General features: G+C 42.7%; 1 protein-coding gene across 2 annotated transcripts in view; it reads right to left on the bottom strand.

The window, feature by feature from the left end:
- ralgapa2 (Ral GTPase activating protein catalytic subunit alpha 2) overlaps window positions 1–27,326 on the bottom strand; it is a 101,040-nt gene that overhangs the window by 20,438 nt on the left and 53,276 nt on the right. For both annotated transcript variants that reach the window (XM_046061740.1, XM_046061741.1), the window contains 14 exons: window positions 26,665–26,793; window positions 25,099–25,227; window positions 24,763–24,821; window positions 24,489–24,597; window positions 22,618–22,728; window positions 22,295–22,363; window positions 21,899–22,036; window positions 19,472–19,646; window positions 17,210–18,044; window positions 16,456–16,527; window positions 15,559–15,682; window positions 15,289–15,444; window positions 12,341–12,499; window positions 10,219–10,346 (listed from right to left, as the gene is read on the bottom strand). In XM_046061740.1, coding sequence (XP_045917696.1) covers window positions 10,219–10,346; window positions 12,341–12,499; window positions 15,289–15,444; window positions 15,559–15,682; window positions 16,456–16,527; window positions 17,210–18,044; window positions 19,472–19,646; window positions 21,899–22,036; window positions 22,295–22,363; window positions 22,618–22,728; window positions 24,489–24,597; window positions 24,763–24,821; window positions 25,099–25,227; window positions 26,665–26,793 — 2,393 coding nt within the window. The remainder of the gene's footprint in view (window positions 1–10,218; window positions 10,347–12,340; window positions 12,500–15,288; window positions 15,445–15,558; window positions 15,683–16,455; window positions 16,528–17,209; window positions 18,045–19,471; window positions 19,647–21,898; window positions 22,037–22,294; window positions 22,364–22,617; window positions 22,729–24,488; window positions 24,598–24,762; window positions 24,822–25,098; window positions 25,228–26,664; window positions 26,794–27,326) is intronic.

Here is a 27,326-nt window from a genome sequence, read left to right as displayed (position 1 = left end):
AAGGTGTGCATCTTATGAGCTATCTGAGGTGAATATGCGTCATATTTTTCCTTCAGTTCCTGATATTTGAATTGTTCATATTCGAGACAGGGAACAACAGCATCTATCTGATCTCAATTTGAACTTTTAATAAAAAGTCAAAGATGAAACAGGGAAGGGCACACTGAACCTGGACTTTGATTGAAATCCATCTGATTACTTATGTGGCATTTCACCTCTTCTTTCTTCCAACTTTCATGATGAACAGGGTATAGGCTTGAACTCTTCTGCCCACCTGCACCCTCCTCAAAGCATAGCAGCAATCAAAGTAAGCTGATGTTCTATCATCTATTTGACACATCTAGAAAATCAGCCTGACAATTTGCACAAGGAGTGTGCCAAATGGCTTTGGTTTTAACCATACGATAACACTGTTCAGACAAGCACTGATGAAATATTAAAATAAAATGAACATAGGCTTCTGCAATTTTAATGATGCTTGTGGCATGTGCAACAGAATAACTGTGATGCCTTAACGCCAAGCATCTCTGTCTGCTTCCCTGCCAAGACATCCTGCACATGAAGTCTCTTGTTCCTCCATTGCACCCTGTATGAAAGGTTCATTGGGCCAATTAGGCTGCCTGGCCTTATGTAAAATGCCAGGCATTTAGCGGGAATGATAATGATTAGCGCTAGGTTACATATGATCACAGCTGTGGAGAATGCACAGAGCAGAGAGGGTTAGTTACTGGGGGCAAGAGTGATTTCATATTTGCCATATTTGCATTTTGGAGATATTTCAATCAATGCCATTGTGATTACAATGAGATATGAACTCTTATCTAAAAATTACATAGGCAGACTCCGGACTGTAGGGCCAATTTGTTCATATAATTTTTTCAAATTGATGTTAATAATGCTGAAGAGTCAAGGATATTACTTTTTGTTATAAGGCAATAATGTTTTGTAAAATGATTCTTACATTCAGGCCTTTTGGCCTTCCCAATCTGAAAGCAAGCTTGTAGTGGTGTACGTCTGAAATGAATGGTGCTGGGTAAGTAAGGGGCTGGGAGACAGCCAGACAAGGGGGTCTTCTACCTGCTGTAATTGTAATGGATGAGGAGGATGGCAAATGTATATCTATACACACATAAGCATGCACACACAGAGAAACCCACAAACAAAACCTTGGGCAAAAACGAAAATGGACTTCTGTGTTGGCAACAGCTTTTTCCTAATCCTCGCCCCTGGGCTATATTGTGCAGTCAAGCAGGCTATTACATGGCAACAATTAGGGGGGCTGTAGCCCAACACCTGGTCGTCTCCTATTCTGGCCCTTCAGTGGCAGCTGACTGTACAGTCTCACAGCCAGGTGGCCCTCCTTCAATGACATTAGCTAGTCACTCCAGGGTTAATCAGGAGCCTGCCATCATCCAGTGGGCATGCATAGAGCCCCATTCAGACTGGAAGCTTTTATAGGGGAAAAGGGATGATGGAGACAATGTTGTTAGAAAAACTTGTTCAACTGAAGATCTCAGACAGAGAGCCCAGATAATCAAAATGAACATGGGGGAGGGGTTGGAGCCTTTGGATTCGTGGCCCAAGTTCAGTACACTGCCTTGATTGGCTCAAGCGGAGCTAGCGGCACGTCAACTGTGCATCCTGCAGATTATAATGGACCTTTTCATGGGAGGACAAAAACAGATGGAGGAGCGGGAAGTGCTATACATCCACGCAGACGGGTGATGATGTGGGGGGAGGCATACTGGATTTTGTCAAAGTCGGCAGATACAAAAACAAGTGGGCGTAGCTCGAGCAGCCCGGCTATATCTACCGGCACAAAGCCCCATTCCAAAGCCCCCTGGCTTGGAGATCTGAGGGTAAATAACACTCATTGGAATAACAAAAGCTATAGATTTGTACCCAAATCAGCTAGAGTCTCATCAATAGTAATTAGAGGCTATACATAACTAATGAAGATGTGTACACTACATTAAACAAAAGGTACTGAGAGCTGTTGGATAAATGCATGTCTGCAGCACAAAATAAGCAGGATAAATGATGAAACAGAAATGATAATCATGTGTTGTAGGAATTGTAATTCTGTTATACTGTATGACAAAGATGCATTTAGTTTTTAAGAGGATCCCACAACTAGAATGTGTTGTGCATGTGTCTGCAACGAACAATACTTTCTCTTTGTTCAACATCAAACTCAGTATTATTACAGCCTGTTGCAATGGAGAGACACAGGAAGATTTGGCCAATATTTCTCTTTCAGCCACAACCACCACTTGACTATGAAAAACAGAGACTATCAGTATTAACACATCAAAGGCTACTTCCTGTAAGAAGAGGGAGACAATGCACAGCGATGCATACTTAAATGTTTTGTTTCTGTTATTGCTTTGTTTGCCTTGCCTTGTCTGTCAATGCAGAAAATTCCATTTAGCGCAAAAATGCAAATGCTGCGAGGCACAAGGACATCCTCTAAAAGAGAACAATGGCCACAGGCCAGCAGAGGAGCAGATACTGCCTTTGAACCATTTAAAGAGGCATTAATGTGCAACTTATAAATAATCAACTAATTCCTTCTTAAAACAGCCAATTAAGTCTATGACATTAAAAGCAACGCAGCCTTATGTAAAAAGAAAAAGAGCAACCCTAGTTTCCGGAAAAAAAAAAGAGAATTGAAAATTCAATGGCCATTTAGGGACAAAGAAACCCAATAATGTCACAAGGTGTCCTCACAAGAGTCCCGAAAAACCCAGGGCCACATCAGAGACCAAGAGATTCCAGCGGAGAACGATGAGTGACATTTCACTGACATTTCCCAGCAGCATTCAATGCGAGGCTGTCTCCTGGCGGCGTCAGAAATATCTATGGATATGCTTGCATGTGACACAGACGTTAAGGGATGCGGGTTCTTTCAGGGGAGGGCCTCAGCTCTGGGGCCGGTGATGAGGAGCATGGACCCTGGGACATTGAATGGTAATCACTGGAGCACAGATAATGGATGATTGAAGGCTCTTTCTACGCCGCTGTTGGATTTCAATATCAGAGAGGCCCTAGAATTGGGATTCTTATCAGGGGCGGTGTGTCAAACAAAAGAGAGCTGAGCGTGAAATATGGGGTGCAACTCAGGCACACGACCATGGCGATTAGCACAAGGATAAAAAAGGCCGCACAAACAAAAGAGGGCAGCTTTAGCTGGACAAAGGGCTGTCCACTGCCTTGTAACAAGAGACACGGAAGGAAGAAGGGACATAAATGAAGGGAGAGAGTACTTTGTGGTAAAAGGACAGGACGAGAGTTTTGCTGAGATGGCTGGAAGATGAATAGTGACAGAGCCAACTGTTAACGAGTGTTCCAGATTCCCTGCTTCTGAAGAGGAATAATGGACCAGCAGGGATGAAATGCAATATACCCCGCCTAAAAGCCATTCATACACATCCAAACAAACACACATTATCATTCACGTACACACAAACACACATGGTGGCACGAGGCTTCACATCTCTGCCAAGTCCATCACAAAAAACAAAACAAAAAACAACAAAATTATTCCAATTTATCCCCGGATTCCAAGCGCTACAGCTTGCCAGGAAAGCTCATTAACCCTCCCTTCAAGAACAAGGAGACAAAAGAGGGGAAAACAAAATATAACTAATCAATGAGAACGCACCCATTGAGGAGGGGTGGGGTGCAAGAACACGCACCCACTTGGATAACCTGAGAGAGCTAACAGCTTTTGCTTTAGTGTTGCACTGGTTGGCTACGGGGTGGAGAGAAAGAAAGTTCATTAATTAAACAGGGCTAGGGGGAACAGATGGAATGACTAGCTGGATGCTTATCACTTAAAGCAGACAGACAGATTTTTACACCCGTGCTTGAAGCAGCACCACCACCCATCAATCACAAAGAGCACATCCTCTAACGGCATTGCAGTCGGTACTAGTCCAGTGGTGACACTGGGGTCAGTTTATTCTGGTTGATGGACAGAGACCAATGACCTATTAGCAATCAAGTCATTATAGCAATTTCATTTTTTGGTGATACTGAGAGAGGACATCTGTAGTTTTTTTGGACAGTCTCTCCAAGGGTATGGTTGATGAGTGTTAACACCCAAACCAACACAGTCAAGTCATTCCTTTACATATTAGTAGCCAATTTGGGATGATAATGATTGTTACATGTTCAATTGCATGTTAAATATAATAAATGCAATAAAAGTCATGCTATCCTCTTTTCCTGTTCAATCTGTGGGAATCAATTCTATTGAACTTTAAATTAAAAATAGGAGATTGTTCTTCAGCGGCAGTAGTATGATGTTTTTTTAAACAGACAGTGGTCAATTTTAGAATTGCTAATTATTATTGACATCAGGGATGTATGAAAGCTATCAATTAGTTATTAAATATATCAAAGCTAAAATTATGACGTGTTTTTCATTTGTAATTTTAATACCTGGCCTTGAGAAAGAACCTTAGACTTGAATTTCCTATGTACAGTACTTCGAGGCTATATATTTTTGTTTACATGCAAACAATGACACAAAACACATCTGTACTTTGAGCTGATTTTAGAGAAAGTTCTTCAGGATTCCGAATAAGTAAGTCATAAATTAAAATTGTAGTGGAACTGCTTTGCCCTAAAATTGATCAATGCCAAGCAGTTGTCAAAAAATACAGAAAACTATTTACACAATTGTGATGGTCTTGATTTTGTTATTCTACCTGATACCCAAAGCCTGAGCTGGGGATGGGACAGAGAAGGCGACCCCACACAAAACTGGCAGTCTTGCTGGCTTTCACTTCACTCACAAACACACAGATGTCAGACATGAATACATAACAGACGGAGAGAAGGGGAGGGGCATGTGGATGGGGGTTCAAGTTTAAAAATACATGGTGCATGACATTCTTTGGGTTACACTAGGATATGCAGTTTCTTATAGTGCTAGTTGAAAACTGATTTCTTATTGTTGTATTTACTGTATAAAAGCAGGGATATTTTGGCAGCTGAAAGCCCCTTGTCACCATTTAATAATTCTTTAATATTAAATAATTAAGTAAGAAAAATAATCAAAATGTGGAGAATGTTGAATTACACAGCTGGACTTAATTACACTTCAAAAGGGGCACTTAAGTTAATTTGGCAAATAAAAAACAATCCTTATTTGTCAGAAAGGTTGCCGTTAAGACACAAACAGGTGTACACAAATGACTAAATACACCCGAACACACAAAGCATGATGGTTTTATAATACAAGAGACACACCCAAATAAAGGCAGCTTCCATATATATATATATATATATATATATATATATATAAAAACACAAACGCACCAACAGGCACAACAGTTTGACACCAGCAGTGTGTACGCTACCCCAGGCAGGGCTCTGGGTCCCTGCTGTTGGCCGTCTGGTTCCACGCCTGCTCTACCTGTGTTTAAAAGGGGTGGGCCCCATGAAGCTCAGGCCTCAGAGTGCAGGCTGGGCTGGGCTGGGCCCCCAGGGCTTTCAGGGTGTGGGTACCATGCAGCGGACGCCTTTTGTTACAGGCTGGGTGGCAAGAGGAGGAGGAACTGATGTGGGGGGCGTTCACAAAAAATGAGTAATGCTATGAGTCATTCTGCATTAGCAGCAGGGGAGGGAGACAGGGAGTGGGGGGAGTGGATGAGGGGGTCGAAGGGAGAGAATACTTTTGCATGTTGTATGAAGCTAGACGCCATATGCCATGCGAGCTGGGCTGCCTCCTGAGTCAAGGCTCTTGGTTTGACAGGCCTGTGCTTGCCCCCTCCTCACCCCAAAGCTACCCCCTTCTCCCTAACTAACACACTCCTCCCTCTAGGCCTTCGTAAGCTCCAGCAATGGGCTAGGCAACTGCTTTGGTTGTGCATGGACTGCGCTCTGTGTATTTGTATTTGTGTGTGTGTTGTGTGTGTGTGTGGGAGGGTGATACTCAGTGATCTGAACACATCGGACATTGTCGTGAGTCCCGGCAGGAACAGCTGGTCAGCTGGAGAGAAGGGTGGGAGGGGGTAGGGATAAGGAGGGGGAAGAGATGGGAGGCAGTGCGCTACACTGATAATGGGATTAGGTTAAAACATTCAGTGGGGGAGAGACCCCTCCTCTCTGTGCAGCCCCCCAAATACTGCGTAAACTCTCAACCGCTCTATCAAAGCCAATGCCAGCCTCTGCCCAAACCTCCCTGGCCAACTCCAAGCAGGGACACTTCAACTCAGAAATGGCCCCGAACACGGCCCCCATCTACCTACCCACACACAACAGCCAACTGCCTCCAACTAAAAGGCTTGAATCCAGTCATATGAATCCACTACTTCATAGTTGATAAACAGTGACTAACTAGTCAAGGTGATTTCTCCCTCCCTTAAATTTTTTACTGTATATTACAAATGATGTTTATAGGACCTTTTTGTTTGTCAGCCCTGTTTTCCATAAACAGGAAGTTAGCTAGTGATACTTGTATCAGCTCAGACCATTACATGAATCCGGCATACAGTGACTAGCTGGGCGTCTCACTGTGCCTAGTCAAGCACTGTGTTCCACAATAATATAGACTGTTGAGTATTATCTATGAGACTACCGACAGTTATGGCACAACAGCTGGCAAATTAGACCTATCAACGATGCTAAATAATTCATGTGAGACAACACTAACATGGCAGATCCTATTCATGACATCCTATCATGCATACAGGCGCACTTTCATCTCCGCTAGGTGAGGAATCTTACAGTATACAAAAGAACGCGCTGCCGTTGGACAAAGACACAGTGAGAGTGGGACAATAACTTGCTCAGAAGGGGTGTGAGAATATGTCACTGTCAATGCACTGACTAATAATTATGATGGCGTCTGCGGGGTGCAGCAACAGCACACAAAGGAGTGCATACAGGGTATCATATCCATTATGTTTTTCAGTATACATTCATTGAAATTATGTACAGCTCGTTTTGGCATTTAGTGGAGCTGGGGGACTGTAGATATGTTCACATGAGCCTGTGAGGGAACACAACAGACTTCAGCATCTTTCTGGGTTCCACTGAAAGGATCAAGCCTCCCTCTCATCTTACTGCTACTGCGCACGCACATGCACACACACACCCCACCTAAAAGCCTGGCTCGCATGACTGGCGATGGGCAGAAACAGATTATGGTTATTGATCGCTGCCTGGAGATGGATCTGTGTGTGTGTGTATGTTTTTGTGTGTGTCAGAGCAGAGGATGGGGACTAAGGGCAGTGTGCAAAAACTATTGATTCTGTCCAGTAGGGAGGATATGTCTCTGAATCACGGTCAGTTCCGCACTGTCTCACCTATTACAAACTTGCTGTCTCCCCAACACACACACACACACACACACACACACACACACACACACACGGTTTTTACCCTTAACAATACCCACGTCACGAAGACTGATGGGTGGTACATCAAACTCAAGTGCTTGTTGAAGAGAGAAATGAATCCCAGCTTCTGGATGAAGACATTATTCTACAGTGACAGTATGAAGGATCTTCATCATACAGTAAATGGCAGCAGACAGCAAAGCCATTCTGTGGGTTCAGGTGACAAAAACAAAGTCATTGTCTCCTTCAAGGCAATATGTCATACACTGTGTCCATGCAGTGATAAGTTCCATTAACACAGGAACAACATGACATTCACTTATTCTACTCTGTTGCTGAAGAATCAATAAAAATAAAACTTAAGTTGTTACAGATTGAACATTTTGTGGTCATAATTATCAAAAATGCAGCTGTGAAGGGAGGACTACTTACAGACAATACACTTAGAACACACAAAGCCAGAGCAGCTGCATTTTCCATCAGGCATATAAATAATAGATGATACATTATGAGTCGTCTGTGAGAGGCTTTTGATATGATGTCTATGAGGCCATGGATGTGTCTTGACAGAAAAAATTGACACAAATTCTAAGTGACAATAAGAGTTGGGCACTATACGGGAAAACAAATGCAATTACATAGATTTCAAAAATCCTCACAAATCAGAGATGCAGGAAAAGGAGAGAGGGAGAGATGGGATGTAATGAAGAGAAAGACAGAAAGGCAGCAAGGGGGGCAGGGAGTGTCTATGTGAAAAACACTCTTGTAGCCTGTGTGAGTGTGTGTGTATTTTCTGAAAATGTTGCTGGTGGTCATTTTTCAATATCAAATCCTATTAGCCTGAAAGATCCTGTGAGCGTTGCAGCAGACTGCTGGAGTCCTCTCGAGCCTTGTGACAGAGCGAGAGAGGGGGCCGCAGCGCCATACTGGCCTTTTATCTGGACACACAGGGGTCATATAGCTTCTCTTTGAAGGAATATTCAACTAATTACCTTGGAGAGTGGCTGCACAGGCAGAGAGCAGACTGTGGATTGTTAAGGCATTGTGAAGGGGTAAACTAAGGATGAGGATTTTCATCTTGCACAAAAAAAATACACATCCCAGAAGAAAAAAAAGGTTGGGTCATTGTCCCAATCTGTGAAAGATAAAGAGCTGCATAACCTGAGAAGATGGAAGAATGATGACTGGAGAGGGAAAAGTGCAAAAGGCTGGTATAATACAACAGCAAATCCAAAGATAAAAGCATATAAAAGAGTAACTCCATCTGCCACTCAAGACTTTGTATCGTTTATGGTTCATGACATTGCTGGACAGTCAGGGCATTCTGTGATATCAATTCTCTTCAAATCTACAAAACCTTGTTATGGCATACACCAAATGTAATGTTTTGGCAAATCACTCGTTTATTTAGCATCTCCTCTGTCCTCAAAACTCTCTCCAGCTCTCAAACAGAAAAAAAACAACCCCAGACATGCAGATACTCATGCTGGCAGTGTGCTTTGCCTGGCACATTCATTCATCTCCTCTCTTGGAGTGCGTGATGCCTGGCAGCCTATCAGTGCCAGAACTCCAGAGGCAGCGCTTATCTCCTCTCATAGATCATGCCTTTGTGCTGTCTGCTCCTCTGCTAAGGAATGCCAGGTAAGGCTTTTGTGGCCCAGCACAGGCTCGGTACTGTCCCAACCACCCCCAACCCCCTGAGGCTCACAGAGGCAGGCAGGTCTGCGGCTGGACCCCTCTGGCACAATGGGCTAATTCACTTGGCGTTGGGTAACAGACATCTGTCACTCAGGATGCCCCTGGGGACACACAGACAAGGCCTGATATAGAGGAGGGGGTGGGGTGGGGGGTGGGGTGGGGGCAGGGGATGTGATGCACTGTGAAATGCAAACAGGCAGACACATACTTACACACACCCAACTGTAAACAACATACCCCAGGTGTATTTTAGTGTAATTAAAGACAAAAATGCTCAGACTCGATTATAATTTAAAAACAAAAACTTTTTTAAAAATGTCAATGTAAAAACAATAGATACTAGTCTTCCACCCAAATTAAACCTCCTTGGGGGAGGTTTCTATAGCAACTGCCAGAGGGGCAGCGTGGTTCTGGTGAGGCTATGCCGTACATGCTGTCCGAGGAGGAGCAGGGCGTTAAGGGAGATCAGGTTTCCCCCTCCAGGGGCCATCCCTACTCTGCCCCGCCACTCTGTGCTTCTGGCATTCACATGCTAATTCATCTCCATTGGTGATTACACTCCCTTTAAACCAACTGACAACTACAGCTGGAGTCAGGCTCTTAACGACACACAATGTTGGATGGATGGGTGGAGAGACGAGAGCGAGAGTGAGTGCGTGTGGGCGCGCGCTTGTGTCTGTATGCACTTGTATGCATTTGATGAGGGTGCTCTTATTTTGACTCTCCATGTGCTCCATAAAACAGTAGTGATAGATGATGACACATTATCTGTGCTCCCACCCACAACAGCTCCACACAACCTCCCATGATGCTCCAGGCTGTGAAACAGCCCCGGCCTAATAGCTGTATGTAAATCAGCCAGCCCATAAAGATCAGTGTCAGCACTCAGCTGTGTACGTTGGCTGACGTGACAGGCACGCCACATGTCTCAATGAATTTACCCAAATGGGCCACTGGTGGTGCTGAAAAATGTAAGCTCAGAGGTGTTATACATATAATGAAATCATTCTAAACATATTGCTAAATGTCTGATCATAACCTTAATGGTCTCAGCTGTATGGTTTAATACTGGTTGAATTTTTTTTATTGTTGCATTCCTCTGATGAGCCATCCCCGTATGGGATAGTGAACAGTAAATGAAGCAGAAGGCATGAGGAGTAAAGGATACAAGCTCTGGTAGAGAGTCAGCCGGGACTTGACAGCTCTGCTGGCATTGATACAGGTGGCACGCACCAAGCTTGGCAGCAACGTCTCAGTGATGATGGCGCCATTAAACAGAGGCCCAAAGAAAGGAACCTGGTGAAGTTAAGAGAGAAGAAATACAACAAACAGAAGGCATCAAAACTTCCACATTGATTGAAAGTAAATTTTCTCATTGTCCTGTCATTGTTCATGTAGGAGGCCCAAAATTAGACAGGTTGTTTAAAAATCTTTTTGTTCTTTTTTTAACCGTTTCTCCATCTGTTTAGGGCATGGGTTCAAGTTGAAATTGGATTTTTACCTAACTTTGCATGACAACCACACACATCTAATGCGAATCAATGTTAGGTAAATGAAATTAAAATGACAATCAATACTAAACAATGCCCTCATATTGAGCTACCAAACAAATACAAAGGGGCAATATGCATTTTAGCGGCAGCGTGTGAGTGTGTGTGGGTACACGTGTCTGTTCATGCATATTGGAAGGGGGCCCTTAATCACCGAAGCTCAATGGTCGTTGACCTGGAAGTTGACGTGAATGTCAAAGTCTCTCCAAAAGGTCCTGCTGTCTTCAACTTGGTTGTTCAGCTAGTATAATAGCCAGTCAAAGTAATACAATAAATGTATTTTAATCAGAGATGATACAAACAAATCAACTTAATCACGGGCCAGAACACCGGGGTGACATCGTGAAAATTAAATTAATCAGAAACCTGAGCAGATATACTAGAAATAAAGATTATCACTAAAAGAACTGTTTCTTTTTTTTGTGAACAATTTATTTGGTTTCATATTAACAGACAGAGAAGGGGGGAAAAAAAATATAAAAGAAAGGCATATACATGTACAGAAATATAATGTACACAACCTCATTCCCCCCACTCACTCACCTCAACCTACACACGCACACCCAACCACACACAGACAATATAAATAAAACTAACACAATTTGTACTTTATCTAATCCCCCCTACCCTCCCTACTGAGTGATCTACTGCCCCCCTCCCGGCAAGAAATTCAGTAACTTGAAGAGCTTCTGACCAGGACCTTATGGTCTTTCCTTTAGCACCGTGAGACTGTGCCACAGAGAGCTCTAAAGTAAGAATATCTAACAGCAAGTTCCACCAATGGTGTATTGAAAGAGTATGTGGTGGTTTCCACTGTATTACCGGCATTTTCAGCCAGAAATCCAAATTCTTTTTTCATGCACAGACATCGGAACCTGAGAGTTATCATTTAACAAGCATAATACGGGACAGCAAGGAATCTCTTTACTAAGAATTCAGATAAAGATTTAGTAACTTGTGACCAAAAGGACTGTACTTCAGAGCATTCCCAAAACATGTGAAGGAAAGTACCAATACTGCCCTGTGAACACAGTTGACAGAGCGGAGATGACTCTAACTTAATCAAATGTCTAATTCTGGGTGTTAAATAAGTTCTATATACAAATCTTAAGTGAATGGATTAACTAAAAGAGCTGTTTCTGTACCTTGGACTGTCCTAATTAACCATTGTAACAGACACAATTAAACATACTCAATGCATTAACAATGAGGAATACAAACCAGATTATATTATGGAAACATAACCTAACTCTTTCATCTGAATAATGTACATATAGAAGCCAGCCATTCTCAGACAAAGAAATTTCACTATCCTCTTGAAGGCCACACATCGAGTGCAATACTACAGAGTAGGCAAGATGAAAGGTAGCCAAGAAAAGACAGTAACCATCTCTGAGAGCACATACCCACAGTGTGGGTAATAATGCACTGCTGGAGCAAGGGAAACTAAGAGCCTTCAGACAGAAACCACAACAGGAGAAAGAATCTATAAAACTTGCAGTCAAGTCTGAATAGGAAGCAAGAAAAAGGGACTGCTTTAACTCATGAACTGTGCTGAAAATGGTCTGCATGGTTTTCTTGCTTTTTCTGTCATTTTAGTACAAAAGCAGCTAATTAAAAAAAGTGAACCATCACATTAAATGAAAGTAACTTCTCATTTACAATGAGTTGACACATGTTGTGTATAGTGTGTGTGGCTGACAACAGTCTTAACAAAATCCACTGACTTCAGTGGTTTACCTGTGGTTTCTTCATGATCTGGATGAAATACATGTGGTTCTTCATCGGGTAGATGACAATCAGCACGTCTCCGAAGTCAGTTGGGATGATACCACGTCGGTAGTCCCTGGTGTGCTCTGACCAAACTATGTGCACCTCATCATTTCCCAGGTGTCGCAGCTGCCAAACAAACAAAATGAGTCTAATCAAGTAACTGGTGAGTGCAGGTCATTTTCATCCCTATGGTGATGATGACAGGCACACAAAATTAGTGAGATTGGGGCATGTCAGTGAGTTTAACCAGTCAGTATCTCCGGCCCACATCACCTCAAGAAGCAAGAAGAAGTGAACTAAAGTGTAAGAAGTATGTAAAGAGGGATGACAGATAATAAAACATTATTTACTGCTGAGACTTTAATCACGGCATTCAGCAATATTTTCTTTAAAATTGATTTTGTTATAAGCACTGCTGGTGTATCTTAAATATAAAATATAACTGCAGCAAGTGAAAGAGCAGGGTGACTGCTTACAGCTCAATCACAAACTTTGTTAGAAAACAATGGTTTAAACAGCAGTCTGGGCTCTGGTTTTGACTCTTTTTATAGCTTTTTCATTACAAATTCAAATTACAAACACAACATGCACAAAATTGAGCATTTCAAAACCAAATAATTCAAATCCAATTAACTTTCCCCATAAGAGATTAAATTGCTTCCCATTTCCACTCTATTCACAAACACAAATGAAACTAGGCAGGACAAGAAGATACACTTAAATGATAGGAAATTGACTGATGCTAGTTTGAAATAGGTAAACAGCTTTCCCCTTTCCCAAAGTAAAATAGATGGACACAGCTACATCATATTCTCTAACAAGTGTAGATCACTTATTAGCTGGTGGTCCAGTGATGTTTTCTGGGGTATCATGGACACTGAAAAGTGAGCCTCTACTCAGAGAAAAACATCTGCCAATGTACTGTGGGCCTAATGAGCCATTAAGAAACATGCCCTCGCCACCAAAAATGCAATTAGCACATTCTATTATAAGCCCTTAATTATGGTAATACGGTAATCTTAAACAAATCCACGGCATGCTGATTACTGGAGCTTGCCAGTTCAGTCTGTCTGTCCAAGGATCAGCAGGTACCAACCAGGTCAGTCACTGGGACAATTTCAGAGAAAATGTTGAATATGCATTTGTGGTAGACAATCAACAGTGGGATGTTAATTTGGGTTAAGATATTAGCATTTGGATGAGCTTAATCACAAGTTTAATGAGGATGCTTATGCTCTAGTCAATCATCTCCTGCACCAATCCATTTACTCCCTTGTTAATCACATCCAAATGTTTGAGACTTCTTTAATAAAATGTGATTCAAGTCAAAGGCTCTTGTCCAATTAGCCCTGTTTGACCTCCCACCCAGCCAATGGGATTCACACACATGGAGACAGAAGACCAGAGGACCCAAAAATACAAGAGGCTCCTAATAAAAACAACCTGCAGCAGCCCAGTTAAGCTGTGGTGCCTGGGGCTGAATTTGATAGCTAAGGCGCCCGTATATCTCCCTCTCTTTCACAGACACACATACACACACACGCGGTCTACACGGCCTGACCCCAACCCTGCAGGTCGCGTCTATAACCACATTACTGAGGCCAGCTGCTACTGCTGCAGCTTGCACTGCTCCAAAACCCACAATTGGATTGAGGAATTCATGGTTTTCGCTCTTTTCTTTTTGGTTTAGCCGTTTTTCCCCCCCCTCTCCATCGTCTTCAAACGGCCAATCTGCCCAGCGAGAGCTCCCCCATCCGTCGCCCCCCCACAGTATGCCTCTATGGTTACAGGCGGAAAAGTGGGTGGCTGCTGGACTAGAAGTGTTATTTTTAAATTGACAGGGAAACGTCATACTTGGACACAGATGAAGCCTGTTTCTCATTCCAATTCTTCATACCACTTTCTCTTCTCTCTGCCCCCCCATCTTTTTCTGAAGCATCCATGCATGGAGCCAGCCTGTGGCTCGTGTGGGGATCTGTGCAAGGTGAGCATTAGCAATTACAGAAGTTCCTGGTGAAATGAATGGAAGTGGAGTGGCAGCACACTCCACTGTGGGCATGGTCGTCCCTTCAGCGCCTCACTCTGGCCAACCAAAGTCAAGATCTTTACTCTGTCTAACTAATTTTTGCGGTCACTAAGCGCAGGTTCAGGACAGGTTTTGGAATGAGTAGGGGGTTATTTGTGAAACGAAGAGGGTGTGTGGGGGAGGGGCTCTGTGGAGGACTGGAGGTGGGATGGATATAAGGAGAGCCTGATGAATTTCCCTTCTCAGCAGGGTACTGTATGAGAAGATTGGCAGCACGGGCAGGGGCCTTGCGGCTCATTTCTTCGTGCTAACTGGTACTGGTGCACTACAGCTCAGAATCCCACTGCAGAACCCAATCGATCGCTCCTGTGGCGGCAGCAGGAATTGGATAAAAGGATCCTGCCGGCATCCGGCCGGCGCCTGCCCTAGCAGGGAGAGCTAATGGCTGAATCCAGGCCCTGGTCACAGCACACAGGGAGGGGGGCAGGGGCTAGCAGAATCATAGTCATTACCACAGCAGCACATGCCCTCTCTTCACTCACGCGCCTGCGACTCTCTACTCCTCAGGCCTGCCTGGCCAGGGTCACTAATCAATGCCCGCACTCTGGAGTCACACCTCCTGATCACAGCTTAACACAGAGCTTAAGGCTACAACAACATACTGCTATGGGCAGGCAGGACTGTGTTGCCATTTCACTGCATCAAAACGGACAATGCAGCATTTTTGTTTCTTGACATACTCTAGACTTGAGGTGTACAATTAATATTATATTATTAGTTATATTTATGTATTTTGATAATCCATAATCCATGTATCACAGACAGGCAGGAATTGTCAAAATGTATCATAACAGAGGTTAAAAACAGAGACAGAAACAGGACTTTTTACCTTTTTGGTGAGACTGTCATCAGAATCAGATGGCATACGAGTGGAGACGTGGAAGATGGCTTCCACAGTGGAGGTAGCATAGTAAGGAGCTGTTAGACCTGTGCTGCCATTCCTCTGGAGGCCACCCATAAAGCCACAATGTGTGGCCAGGTGCACCTGAGGGATACATGTACAATTTAGTGTGTTATGAGTGTGCCTGTATGTGTGCATATTTAGGCTGCATCTGTGGATACACAAGGTGTGTTGATTTGAGGGTGTGGTTGTCTGCACCTCCCATCCCAGTCCAGACACAAAGTCTTCATAGGCCTGGCTCCCTGCGCTGTTAGACAAGATGGAGCACTTGTCCTCTTGGCCCTCTCCAATGTAGAACACAGCAATCTTGTGTGTCTCTCGACTACAGAACAAAACATATAGTAGTCCATAGTAACAGAATAACAACACAACAGCCAATTTTATAGACACAACAGAACATGAAAGCTTCTCACTACTCTAGCCACTTCATGTGAAAATGCTTTGAAATGTGAATCCAATGATTCAAAACACTACACCCTGCCCATGTGTAATTGAGTTGTTGAACAATCAGGAGAGCAGAATGTGAAAAAGCCAAGTTTGCCTGCTAATTCTTTCCACTATCTCTCCAGCTCTAACATGATTTTAAAAAGAGTGGCAGAAAAGCCCCCCCCCCTCCCTCTACTTTTCCTGTTGCCATGGTAGTACATCATGCTGGGGTAGATTTAGGGCACTTTGCATGCTTGTGCACAGGTTGTTACTGCCCAACCAAGTCTGGCCATCTGTGAGAATGAGGTCCAATCCTGAGGGAATTCTTTAATAATCTCCTGTCATTAGCAATGTGCGGCGTAGTTATTGATTGGACTAAGAGAGACACAGTAGGAGAAGGACGGCAAGAGTTCCAGGGCTGTGATCAGCAGGAGACAGAAAGAGGAAGAGAGGGATGGGGTAATACAACGATGCTTTGAGTGACTTATAACCAGTTTCACTAGACCTGTAGAGACAGGTTTACTATAGGGTTGCAGTGATACTTTCACAATTAGCAGAGGTCATTAAATTATAGCTAATTGTGTGTGTTTATTGGTATCTCAGACAAACCTAATTTCTACAGGACACAACACAATTTTAAATTCCAGATTGAATTCATAAAAGCATTACCACTGCCTGGAATCCAAGTTCTTCAGTTCCCTTAAGAGTTTGGAGTTTTTCTTCAACAAATGGAAACTTTTCCTGCTCAACAAAAAAAGTCTGGATTAGACATGATATTTTCAATTCGGTATATAAAACACAATTCAGGAAACTGCCATGCTGGCAACAATGAACAGCCATTTGCAAAAGTGGTATAATCTGCTAGCATATTGTCCAAAAAACAAACAAAAAACAAACAGTTTTCAACCAAAGTTTGGTTTTTCTCAGTCAATATTAACCAGGGCAAAAAAGGCACAGGTGCAAACCGCAATCTCCTACTAGCTGTGTGCACGTTGCACCATCACCATTAAGAGGTGTAAGCTTTTAATTTACGGGGCAGCACTGCAAAGATGTGGCTCTGCAAGGTAGACCTTAGCAAAAACAGCTGGGCACTTTTACCCTGTGGAGAGGAGATTAAGACACTGCAGACCCCAGTATGCTTTTAACTTTGCTCTTTCTCTTTTTGAGTAACGAGCCAACAGCTGAGTTACTTTGAGGATGAAGGAAGCAAGCTGTGTTCAAATGTAGTATTAGACTGCAGAGTTTATACCACACTTTGTGTGATTTATTTTCTCTGTCATACTGGTTACATTTAAAAAGTGGTTTGTAGACTGAATGATAGAGACATCCATTGCAAGACAAACAAGCAACAGATTCGTGTTTGTTACTCTACTATAGTGCAAACCAGACCAATCATTGTAGCCAATTTCACTTGGTAACGTACCTGCGGTCCCAAGAGTTCATGCCAAGGTCATTAAGCAGTAGCCGGCAGAAGTAGAAAGGAGCTTTTGGTTCCTGGTGGGAGGGTTCCCTCTGGCAGGCGGCCCGGAAGCTTACATCAGCATTCCATCTTCTGACTTGCTCCTCCTCTTGCTCAGTCTGACGCAGAATAGCCTCCAGGATGGCGCTCTCCTGTTCTAGGTTCATGCCATGGGGTGAGGGTGCTGGCTGGTTGAGCCTGAGTTGTGGCTGGGGCAAGCATTCTGGGCTGCTTTGGCCCAGGTCCTCCAAAAGCTGATCCAGAATATCTACCTCTTCCTCCTCACAGCAGTCAGAGAGAGAGTCAGAGACTGAGCAACGATTTTTGTACGGCCCCTTTGTTGGAGAGTTGGGTTGGTTTCTGCTGTGAGTGACATTAGTGGTAGAAGATACAGGGCGGTCAACTGCATTGAAAACTCCCGCATCAACAGAGTCTTCCTGGGTGGTGCAGTAGAGGATTGCGCCATCCCAGGAGTATTTGCCTGAGATATCCCGGACAATAACACGCACTTGGGAGGAAGGCTGAGGGGGCTGTCCGACAGTAGGGGTCTCGGCGGGGATCTGCAGGTAGGACACCAGCGTGGTATCATTGAACACAAACAGCTGCAGGTTGGGGCTTTTGAAGACCTCCGAGGACAGCTCTGATGACTCTACATACGGGTTGTCGTGATTTTCGCTCACTAGGCTATGGAGAAGAGCAGGGCCACCGCTCAGCGGATGATGGCCCAAATGGTTCACCAGGTGAGTCATGACCATCCGAGCTGTCAGGGGAATCAGCTCCATGTTCCGACGTCGCTTTTCTGGTGGAAGAATGAGGGTATAAAAATACTATACTAAAATATATATATATATACACACACACACACACACACACACACACACACACACATACCATATTTGAAAGAAAATACACATGAGAGTGTAAATTGTGATCACTCATTAAAGTTACTGATGGGTTTAGAATAAAGCTGCACATGAGGACTATCTTTTATAATATGTCCAATGTAGACTTTGACACTGTTCATCAAACGCCCCACCTTTGTGTGTAGACATGCTATCATCTCTTATAGCTCTTTATATACAAAGCCAAATCTCATTTATGATTACTAATAGGGGTAGTTTATTCATTTCTCACAATAGCTTGGCCAGCACACCTCTAAGTAGGTAGCATCTAATCATGAGAGACAACTTTGAAAAGCCCATTGAGTCTTCTTACAATGGACAAGCGTTGAGACTGGCTGAGTGCTAATGAGAACCATCTTTACAGGCTGCTTAATAGGACTCTTCTTAGTGAATTACATTAATGTAAATGCCCAGGTTTTTACTCCCGAGTGAAATGCATGCAGTGCTTTATTCTGCAGTGATGTGGGAAAAACAAGAAGATGCACTCTTGCATTGTGACAGTGCTATCAATACCATCACCCCCCATCAAAGTGGAGAAAGCTCTTTAGAAAGCAGGCCAAGCTGCATTAGAGATGCACTGGCCCTTTGATGTGACTTGATCAATATGAGGTGGGGGCATGAATATAACTAGGCCGGCACACTTTGGTTCTCTTTGGTTTGCCCTTTTGATAGTGTTTTGTTATTTCTACTAAGACTCTGTGCAGCTGTGCACCAAAAGCAGAGGTGTGGTGAAATTTTCTAGGCAAAACCTGCTGTTCAAATTTCTTACATTGTTTCATATGAGTTTGTATTTGGGCTTTAAGGACTTTTCAGAAGTTGAGGACACGAGGGAAAGAGAGAGGAATACATTGCCTAATGGAATCACAAGGTCACAAAAAAAGAAAGAAAAAAAATCACATTTTTATCTCAACCCCATAATGGGTCTTCTCTCTAGGGCTGAGTACTAATGCGAACATTCCATTCCCTGTGATGGTTGATTTCCTTTTCATACTTTTAATAAGATATTGACATTTAATGGAGAGGCTCCAAATGGATGGGCTACTTAGAGTTTGCTTTTCCCTGTAATCTTTTTTGGTGTGCTTTAGTATGTCTCTGTGGTCATGAAGTTGTGTGTCAAAGCATGACCAGAGATAGTCGTTAAGCTATGATGTGACAGATGACAGCCATTATTAACTGCCAGTTTTTACTCCCTCGCACCTATCCTTACAGACACATGAACGCATAATATGCAGCTAATAACTTCAGCATCATTTAATCTGCCCAGTGCAATCATGCACACAACAAGGTAGTATAAAGGGGCATCAGGATGGCTCCATGATCTTACCCTCAGCTACGGTGAGCAGGTTGCCGAAATCAGTGGTTGTCTGGGAGGGTGACGGCTCGAAGCTCTTAACCTGACCCAACAGGAGGTCATAGTCATTGGACAAGTCTGACAGGCTGAGGAGGTAGTGGCTCTGTTGGGTGTGCAGGTTGGAGCCAGATACACAGCAGTGCAGCACCTGTGGAATAGTAGAAGAAGGGGTAGGACTTGAACTTTGATGTGTAAAGACACCATCCTTTTGATTATGGAGGTGTCTGGTGAGATGATGCACAGTGACAATCCTGTAGGCCTGCTCTAGATTGACATGAACCAGGAGCAAATGAAAGGGGAATATATGGTCCATTTACATCATAAGATGGAAGAAGGGAGGGAGAGAAGGAGAGAAAAGAGGGTCTTTATTGCCACTAATCCATTTCTCCTGTGATGTGTGAGTGTATCGATCTACGTAACAGATGGCAGAGCATCCGTTGGCAGGGCTAGATAAGGCGCACTGGGGCAGTTGATTACAGCTATTGGACAGGTTTACACTGTTTGATTTAATTAAGACTTTATCCTTTTGCTCAGCTCTCACCACAAACATGCTCTGCGACACACATTTGTACACACAAAACCACACACCTGTATACTATATAATTAGAGTGGAGGTGCTGCATATGAGTGGCTGAAACATATGCCTAATGTATGTAAATGAGGGGGCCTCTCATTCAGAGTAGAGCAACTTGCGTAAAGCCATGCAAAGGCTAATCCCATTCAGTACACACATACGCTCAAACTTGGCTGAGAGACGCTCAGAGAGGCAGGCTGGCCTGCCATCTGAAACAGTATTGTGTGGGGCAATGTAGACAGTATGTGGATGATTCTACTGAGCAGACCTCTGGGTGCATGGGGGAGGGATTGGAGGCTTGATGCTGAAAAGACCTGAACTAAACAGCTGCTACACCAAAGCCCCAAAGAGGTTCCTCCGTGGAGAGGTGGAGAGACAGAAAGGGAGGGGGAAAATCCACAGCTGTGCTTGACAACTAAGTGACTGCACTTCGCATAGCAACAGTTGCTGGAAGGTAACGCATAGTGAAAGAATCATACTGTAGTTTGATAGGCACACATTGTATGGATATATGAGTATGGCTAAGTACACACACACAAATGAAATAATAAAAATGGAAACAGAGACGTACAGGTGTGCACATGGTCAAATGTACCTTTCCTCGATTTCTCTCTCCTACTCACGTGCACCCCCCCCTCCCCCCCACCCCCACCACACACACACAGAGGGGCGGTGCAGCTGGCTGCTGAGGCAGGCTGAGAGAGCAGATGGAGAAGCTTGAACAGAACTCCAGTTAACCAATGAGGTCTTGTGCAATGTTGCTTTTTATACTGGTCTGCAGGCTGTTGGTCAAAAGCACGAGGGCCTTTTCATTAGCTGGGTTCATACCATATATTGCGCTCAGTGTTTGATAGCTTGCGATAGAACAGATTTACGCCTTTTTAAAAATAAAACTGTAATTAAAGGAAAGTGAGGCATGAACTATAAATGGACACTCTCTGCTACCTTGTCATTGACACTGGCCAGTGATAGAAAACATCTCCCTTTTATTCCATTAGGGAAGCTATTCTCTGCTTGGTATGGAGAATAATTAGCAGCCAGGGTATCTGAGGAAATGTATAGACTTCTGTCTTGATATTGCATTAATATTGTCACACCTTGCAAAGCCTTGCTTATTACATTATTTCCACTGAAACCCAGAGGGGCCATGCCTTTTGTGTGCTGATAGACAACCAATCATGCCTAATTGTCTTTGCTTTTATAGCAGCTGCAGTCGCTCTCATATTAAGACATATTCCATTCAAATCTCCAGGACAAGCGTTTATAGCCTGAGCTTATCAAGTGGACAAAGGGTTCTGTTTGAATAATTGGGCCATTTCTTATCAGGGGTGACATCCTTACAAAGATCTGCCGTTGACCGCATCTGCCCAGACAGGAGGGAATGAATAATACCTCATTCATTTGTGCCTGAAGCTTGGTCCTCGTCCTCAGGGTCAGACCATAAAATAAAGGGTTAGTGACACAAATACAGAGAGATTGAATACTGCATATCTTGCCTGTTTTAAACAAATGCAGTATATGCTGGTACAAAGCAAGTTGTAAGGGTTCCCTGCATATGATAAATGCCAACCGCATGTGTCAGCTATGGCAAGGGCTTCTATACTGTTAAATGAGGCATAGTCATGAGGTTATGGTGGAGGTAAGTCTAATTAAAGTGGCAAGCCCATTCGGTGGGGTGGGGATAGTGGTGTCAATGCTATGTACGTTTCAGAAGATGGAAAGCAGTCAGTAGCGAAAAGTGGCCATCATTCAGGTCTGCAAAATGTTTGTTGTAACTGAAACTTTCAGCCCTTTCCCACCTCCCAGCTGTCAGTGAGTCTACCCACCCTGTAGATGTAGTCCAGTAGAGGGGCCTTGTGGGATGTGCGGTCCTCCAGCAAAGGCATGGTGATGGGCCCCAGCAGCAGACTTAGTGGAACGGCCATGCACCAGTCCAACAGGCAGAGCAGCAGCGACACCATCAACTGAGGAAGTGAGACAGAAGAGTTTGGTCATCCAAAAACATTTAATATTAATAATTTACAAAATAAATTCTAATAAAAGAACAGGACAGTTCCAGAGAAACAACATGTAATAGATAGACACAAAATACAGAGGGAGGGAAAGAGGAAACAAGAAGAGAACAAAACACAACATTCCTCTGCAAATGCATCATTCCAACATGATACATCAAGGGGCTTTAGATCTCAGCCATTTCATCTCCCCTCCTTTCCAACATGTACCTTTTTGTCTGCTTCCACTGTTGAGTGCTCTGCGCTTGGTAACAAAAAGGCTATTGTGGCCACAAAGATCTGCGTTGGGACAAAACAAGGAGAAAGATAATTGGATGACACACTCCTATTCATCAGCTGAGTCAGGGCTGTGTGCTAAAATGGATGTGATGCCACAGAATGTAGAGTATGCATATGCATGAGTAATAACTCATGTAAGACTTGCATTTAAAGGCTTAAGTGACTTGATAGGAAATTCTCATCTTACTTATATTGTGTTCTCACAGGCCCCTAATGGCTACTGAAAATGTTAACTCTGTGTGTGTGCATGTTACCTCAATGATTTTCTTAGGCAGAGTGGGCTCCAACCTCTGAAGATGTTCCCAGTGGGAGATGAGCAGCTGAAACACGTCACAGGCTACGTGAGCCACTGCTTTATTCCCAAACTGGACAAAAACACAAACATACAAGAGGACAAGACAAGAACTGATCAACGGTGCAAAACGTTTGTCTGCTTTTATAATAAGCAGCATTAACGCAGAGAACATGTTTGATGTTTAACCAGTATTTTTCTGTTATACTGTACATGTACATTCTTGGGGTAGAAGAATGCTTTTTTTACATTGACTGTGGGACACTGTTGCTGCCACAGGTTTAGCGGTGACTGGCCGTCAGATTTTCTTGCTTGCTTGTTTCACTAATAATGTGATTTTTATTTTAGAGCAGTTTCTTCATCCAAAATGAAGACAAAGTTGCTTAGAGAAATCCAAAAGGTCAGAAGCAATCCTCCTCATTTTTTCAGTTTGTTTCCATGCAACCAAATTGGAGCTAGCCAGCTACAACAATGCATAGACACCCAACATGTTTGGGCTCAGTAATGCTGACTTAAATACATTATTTGTATGACATCTCTAATGACAAACAAAACATATATTGACATATTTCAAAACTGGACATAGCTTCATATTTGCAGATAAGCTCAGAAATTACATATTTACAAAGTGTCTTACCTGTGGTGTGTGTTTAAATTATTTTTTTTCAAATTCCTAGACTTCACTTTTTGTATAATGTATCTTTCGGATTTCTCCAAGAGTAACACTTTGCGAAGATTGTTTATTCTACACTTCCTTGTTGGATATGTGTCAAATTGTGAAAAGGCAGAGGGACATTGCTGGTCGAGGAGGAAAAAGTTTAGGCACAAACCGACTGAGTAATTTCCCTTAAATTTGGCTTTTCACTTACTGTGCATATAATCAGCATAATTTCATTTCCACTTTAAACCATGGCTCATTTTCTCCAGACTCATTGGGGGAAAAAATTGAGCTGTTGACAATTTTCTTTCAAATGTGGATTTCTTCAGTGATTTGAAATTCTTTGTGGAGAAATAGTATTTCCCATTTCTTCTAGCTGAATGCCTCTCAACATGTAACAAGGGCAGACAATGTGGGGAGTGCAGAAATGGCCAAACACAAAAAGGGGCCCTGAGAGTTCAGCACCTGCTTTTAGAAAAGAGACTCTCAGTGCCACTTTTCCCCCTAGATCCCCCACCCAGCCTATACCCTCTATTTTGGGGCTGGCTGAGTCTGTGTGTCAAGTTGTACAGGGGAGTGATTACTGCTCCATTAGAGAAGGGGGGGCTGCTCGAGCAGGAAGCTGGGAGATGTAGCTGCTTAAATTGGCCCACATCTACTGAGAGCGAGCAGCCTGGAAATTACGCCACCGCCCCAAACCCTTTTCCGTGAAAAAAACAAAACAAAAAAACCCCCAGCACCGACTGGTTCTCTGCATCTCTTCACTCAGAGAGAAAAAGAGAGCTCTTCCAAAATACACCCATGAGTCACATCACTGGACAGGTTTTATTCTCACACTTTTTCTCCACTCACTATAGTGAAATTGTTCTGCAGTCCTTTTTATGTGATCAACTACTATTTTTCTTTTTTTTTTTTTTGAACTAAACATTACAGGGCTTGTGTGGTAAAACAAAAAAATGGGTTTAGGGACTGTGATGAAATCCAGGCTCCCTGCACCATTTCATTTAAAGACAGTATGGGTAACAGTGACTTATTCTATTCAGAATTTTTGCCACAGTTACAATGATTAACACAGCCCATGATGCAAGTGTTCATACTGTACACATAAGTTAGCAGATATACTCAAAATGCATATACGATGCGATGAAGCTTTCCTGCCTCAGAGGGTCACTGACCTTTAGTGTTACTCCCAGAACATTGATGGCGTCTTTAACTTGGTGGTGGATGTTCTTTTGCATCAGCTCCTCACACACCCACAGACCCAGACTGCACACAGCTATGCACCTGAATCACAGAAGTTATTCTTATATTTAAGAATAAGACAGTATTGAAATTGTGCAAACCGTATTCAGACACAGGAATGTAAAAATATATTCACATCAAACTAATAAAATAAATAGACAATGTAACTTAAGACAAAATAAGCATCACAACTATTGACAATCATACCTGGCCCCTTCATAGTATTCCTTTGTTGCTGTCTCTAGCAGGACTTTGACCAGATAATCCTGAGAAGCAAAGACAACATGCAAGGTTTACTAAATGTTCTCAAATGACAAATCTAGACCATTCACTTTTTTCAGTATTTGTAAAAATCTGATTTTATTAATTGTAACATAAGACTTGAGTTAAATTGAATCATTTTTAAGATGTTAAACTTAATGACTAATGTATGACTTATTTTTCTTCATACTGCATGTGAGTAATCCACTTTTAATCCACAGTTTTTGTTTTTAAATGTCATTTCCACATATAACCAGATATCCAGTATGGTGCATGATTTACCTTAATATCCTCATTGCCAACAACGATATCATCAGAGCCAGGCATACGCTGTAGTACAGGAATCTGGAGGTAAAGGTTGGGGAAACACACAAGGGAGCCCAGGATTGTCTGAGCCTCCATCCTGGGAGCCTGGCAGAGATGAGAAAAAACAACAACAACAACAACAACCAAATAAACAAAACATGCCATCACTGATTCCCTAAAGCTACATGAAAACAACCCACTTCCAGCAAACAGGAAGGTCGCTATCCGGTGAAAAAGGATTGGAGGGACCCAGCAGAACTAATTGTCTTTATTCATGTTTTTACTAAACAGAATCTCTTGACACATCGTAGGCATTGGACAACAAAATGATTAAATGTGCAATGGATGCACCTCTAAAGCAGATTGTACATCTTGTTGCACCTGTTTAACTGCAATTACCCTGAAAACAGATAATAAATCTGTGTTGGGAGAAATTATCTGGCAACCAAAACAATAAGAAACAGCATGCATAAATGGCCCTGTAGGCTGTTCTTGACATACGACATGGTTTAGAGACGTAAGAGAAAGTCGACACTGGCAGCGGGTTAACAGGGAGCGGTTATCCTATGTTTGCATCACAAGCCTGTACTCGTGTGAATGTGCAATCCGAAAAGACTGAGCAGAGGACTTTCAACAACCACCTGTTTGCATTTGTTTTATGGCAGGGCATACTACTGTTTTTAAAGACCACAATAACTAAACACATATTGGCTGCCACAATTAATTAAACAGGACGCTCTTATGCCTTTAATGAAACACTTTCTGTTCAAACTGTCTGACTAATCACAGCAATTTGTTCCATCTGTAAGTAACTGCTCTTTGCTTCTTACAGCTGCAGGTTTGGAGTTAAAAGATTTTACATTTATATCAAGTTTTATTTAGAAGCAATACGAAATAAGATAGTTTTATGTCAACTGTGCAATATACTTACTTAGTTCCCAGAGACCGAGGAATAATCATGAAGAATGATTATAAGGTAAGAATGAGCAAAAATACATTTCATTTCAGTCATAGTTACACAGTCTAGTGTAACTAGTACAATGAAGCCAGTACAATGAAGCAAGAAGATTTTCTACACTTGAAGATTGCATTCTTGATTTTCTGTCAAGCCAAATAAATGAAAGATGTTTCAAACATTTGTGTTATTTTGTCTCTCAGAATCTATTTTATTACTACCCAAATTCACAAAACAATTTGAACTTTTCAATGTCAAAAAGCTGCAAAATTCAACAAAATTATTACAGGGGCAAATTGTTATTCATAGAACTGTCAGTCATGAGGGAGTGAATGAATGAATGAATGTGACAGTTATTGAAGATCAACAGGTATGAGGAGGAAATTTGCTTTTGCATTTTGTTGAAGTTTCTTTAATTCTTTGTTCCACAACAAGTACGCTGCATCTTTAAACAGGAGTTCTGAAACATTCCTGAAAGCCTTTAAACGTTTGTAGTATTTAACACATTTTTTTCTAGTTTTCAAAAACATTTTTAGATTCCGGCATGATTCACATAATAAATGTGATTGTGAAAAGTGTGTCTGTACCTCTGAGGAGTCGGATCTGAGAACGTAGGCAGCAGCAGTGATGAAACCTCCAACAAGCATGGTGAAGCCCGGCAGGCCGAGGAAGAAGAAACGAGGAGAGCAGGAACGGATGATGGTGTTCAAAACATCCTGATGACAAACACGCAGATATACACAGAAACACATGTTAATAGGAGGCACAGTCATTTCCACACGGATATTTATGTTATTAGCCATCAACAACTGACAGATCTTGATACAGAAATAAACAGCCATCGTCCATCAGAACAACAACTGAGTATCTTAGCTCTACTACAGTATGTTTAGATATGGGGTTTTTGCATTTGGTATTAACACAGGGTTGTGTTAGTGTGGGTGGAGGGAAGCAGAAATATTTAGTAAATGGGCCACCATGTGAGGGACATGGCAGGGAGAAAGCTTTTACCTCCAACAGGTAGGCTAAGCATTTTAAGTGTGCTGAGGAGAGTAAGGCACTCAACGGTACATGCCACTAAAGGACAGAAAAAACAGAATGGGAAAGAAGGACAGAGGAGGGGGGGAGAGGGAGAGAGAGAGAGAGAGAGAGAGAGAGAGAGAGAGACAGGTAGAGGGAGGAAGACAGACAACAGAGAAGCAGCTTACAGTCAGAGCAGCTCCACACTGGACCAGATAACAGCAGGATA

The sequence above is a fragment of the Micropterus dolomieu genome, linkage group LG11 (genome assembly GCF_021292245.1).
Source record: "Micropterus dolomieu isolate WLL.071019.BEF.003 ecotype Adirondacks linkage group LG11, ASM2129224v1, whole genome shotgun sequence".
NCBI classification, from domain to species: Eukaryota; Metazoa; Chordata; class Actinopteri; order Centrarchiformes; family Centrarchidae; genus Micropterus; species Micropterus dolomieu.
The sequence above is the reverse complement of the archived record's forward strand: the minus strand, read 5'-3'. Positions and strand labels throughout refer to the sequence as shown.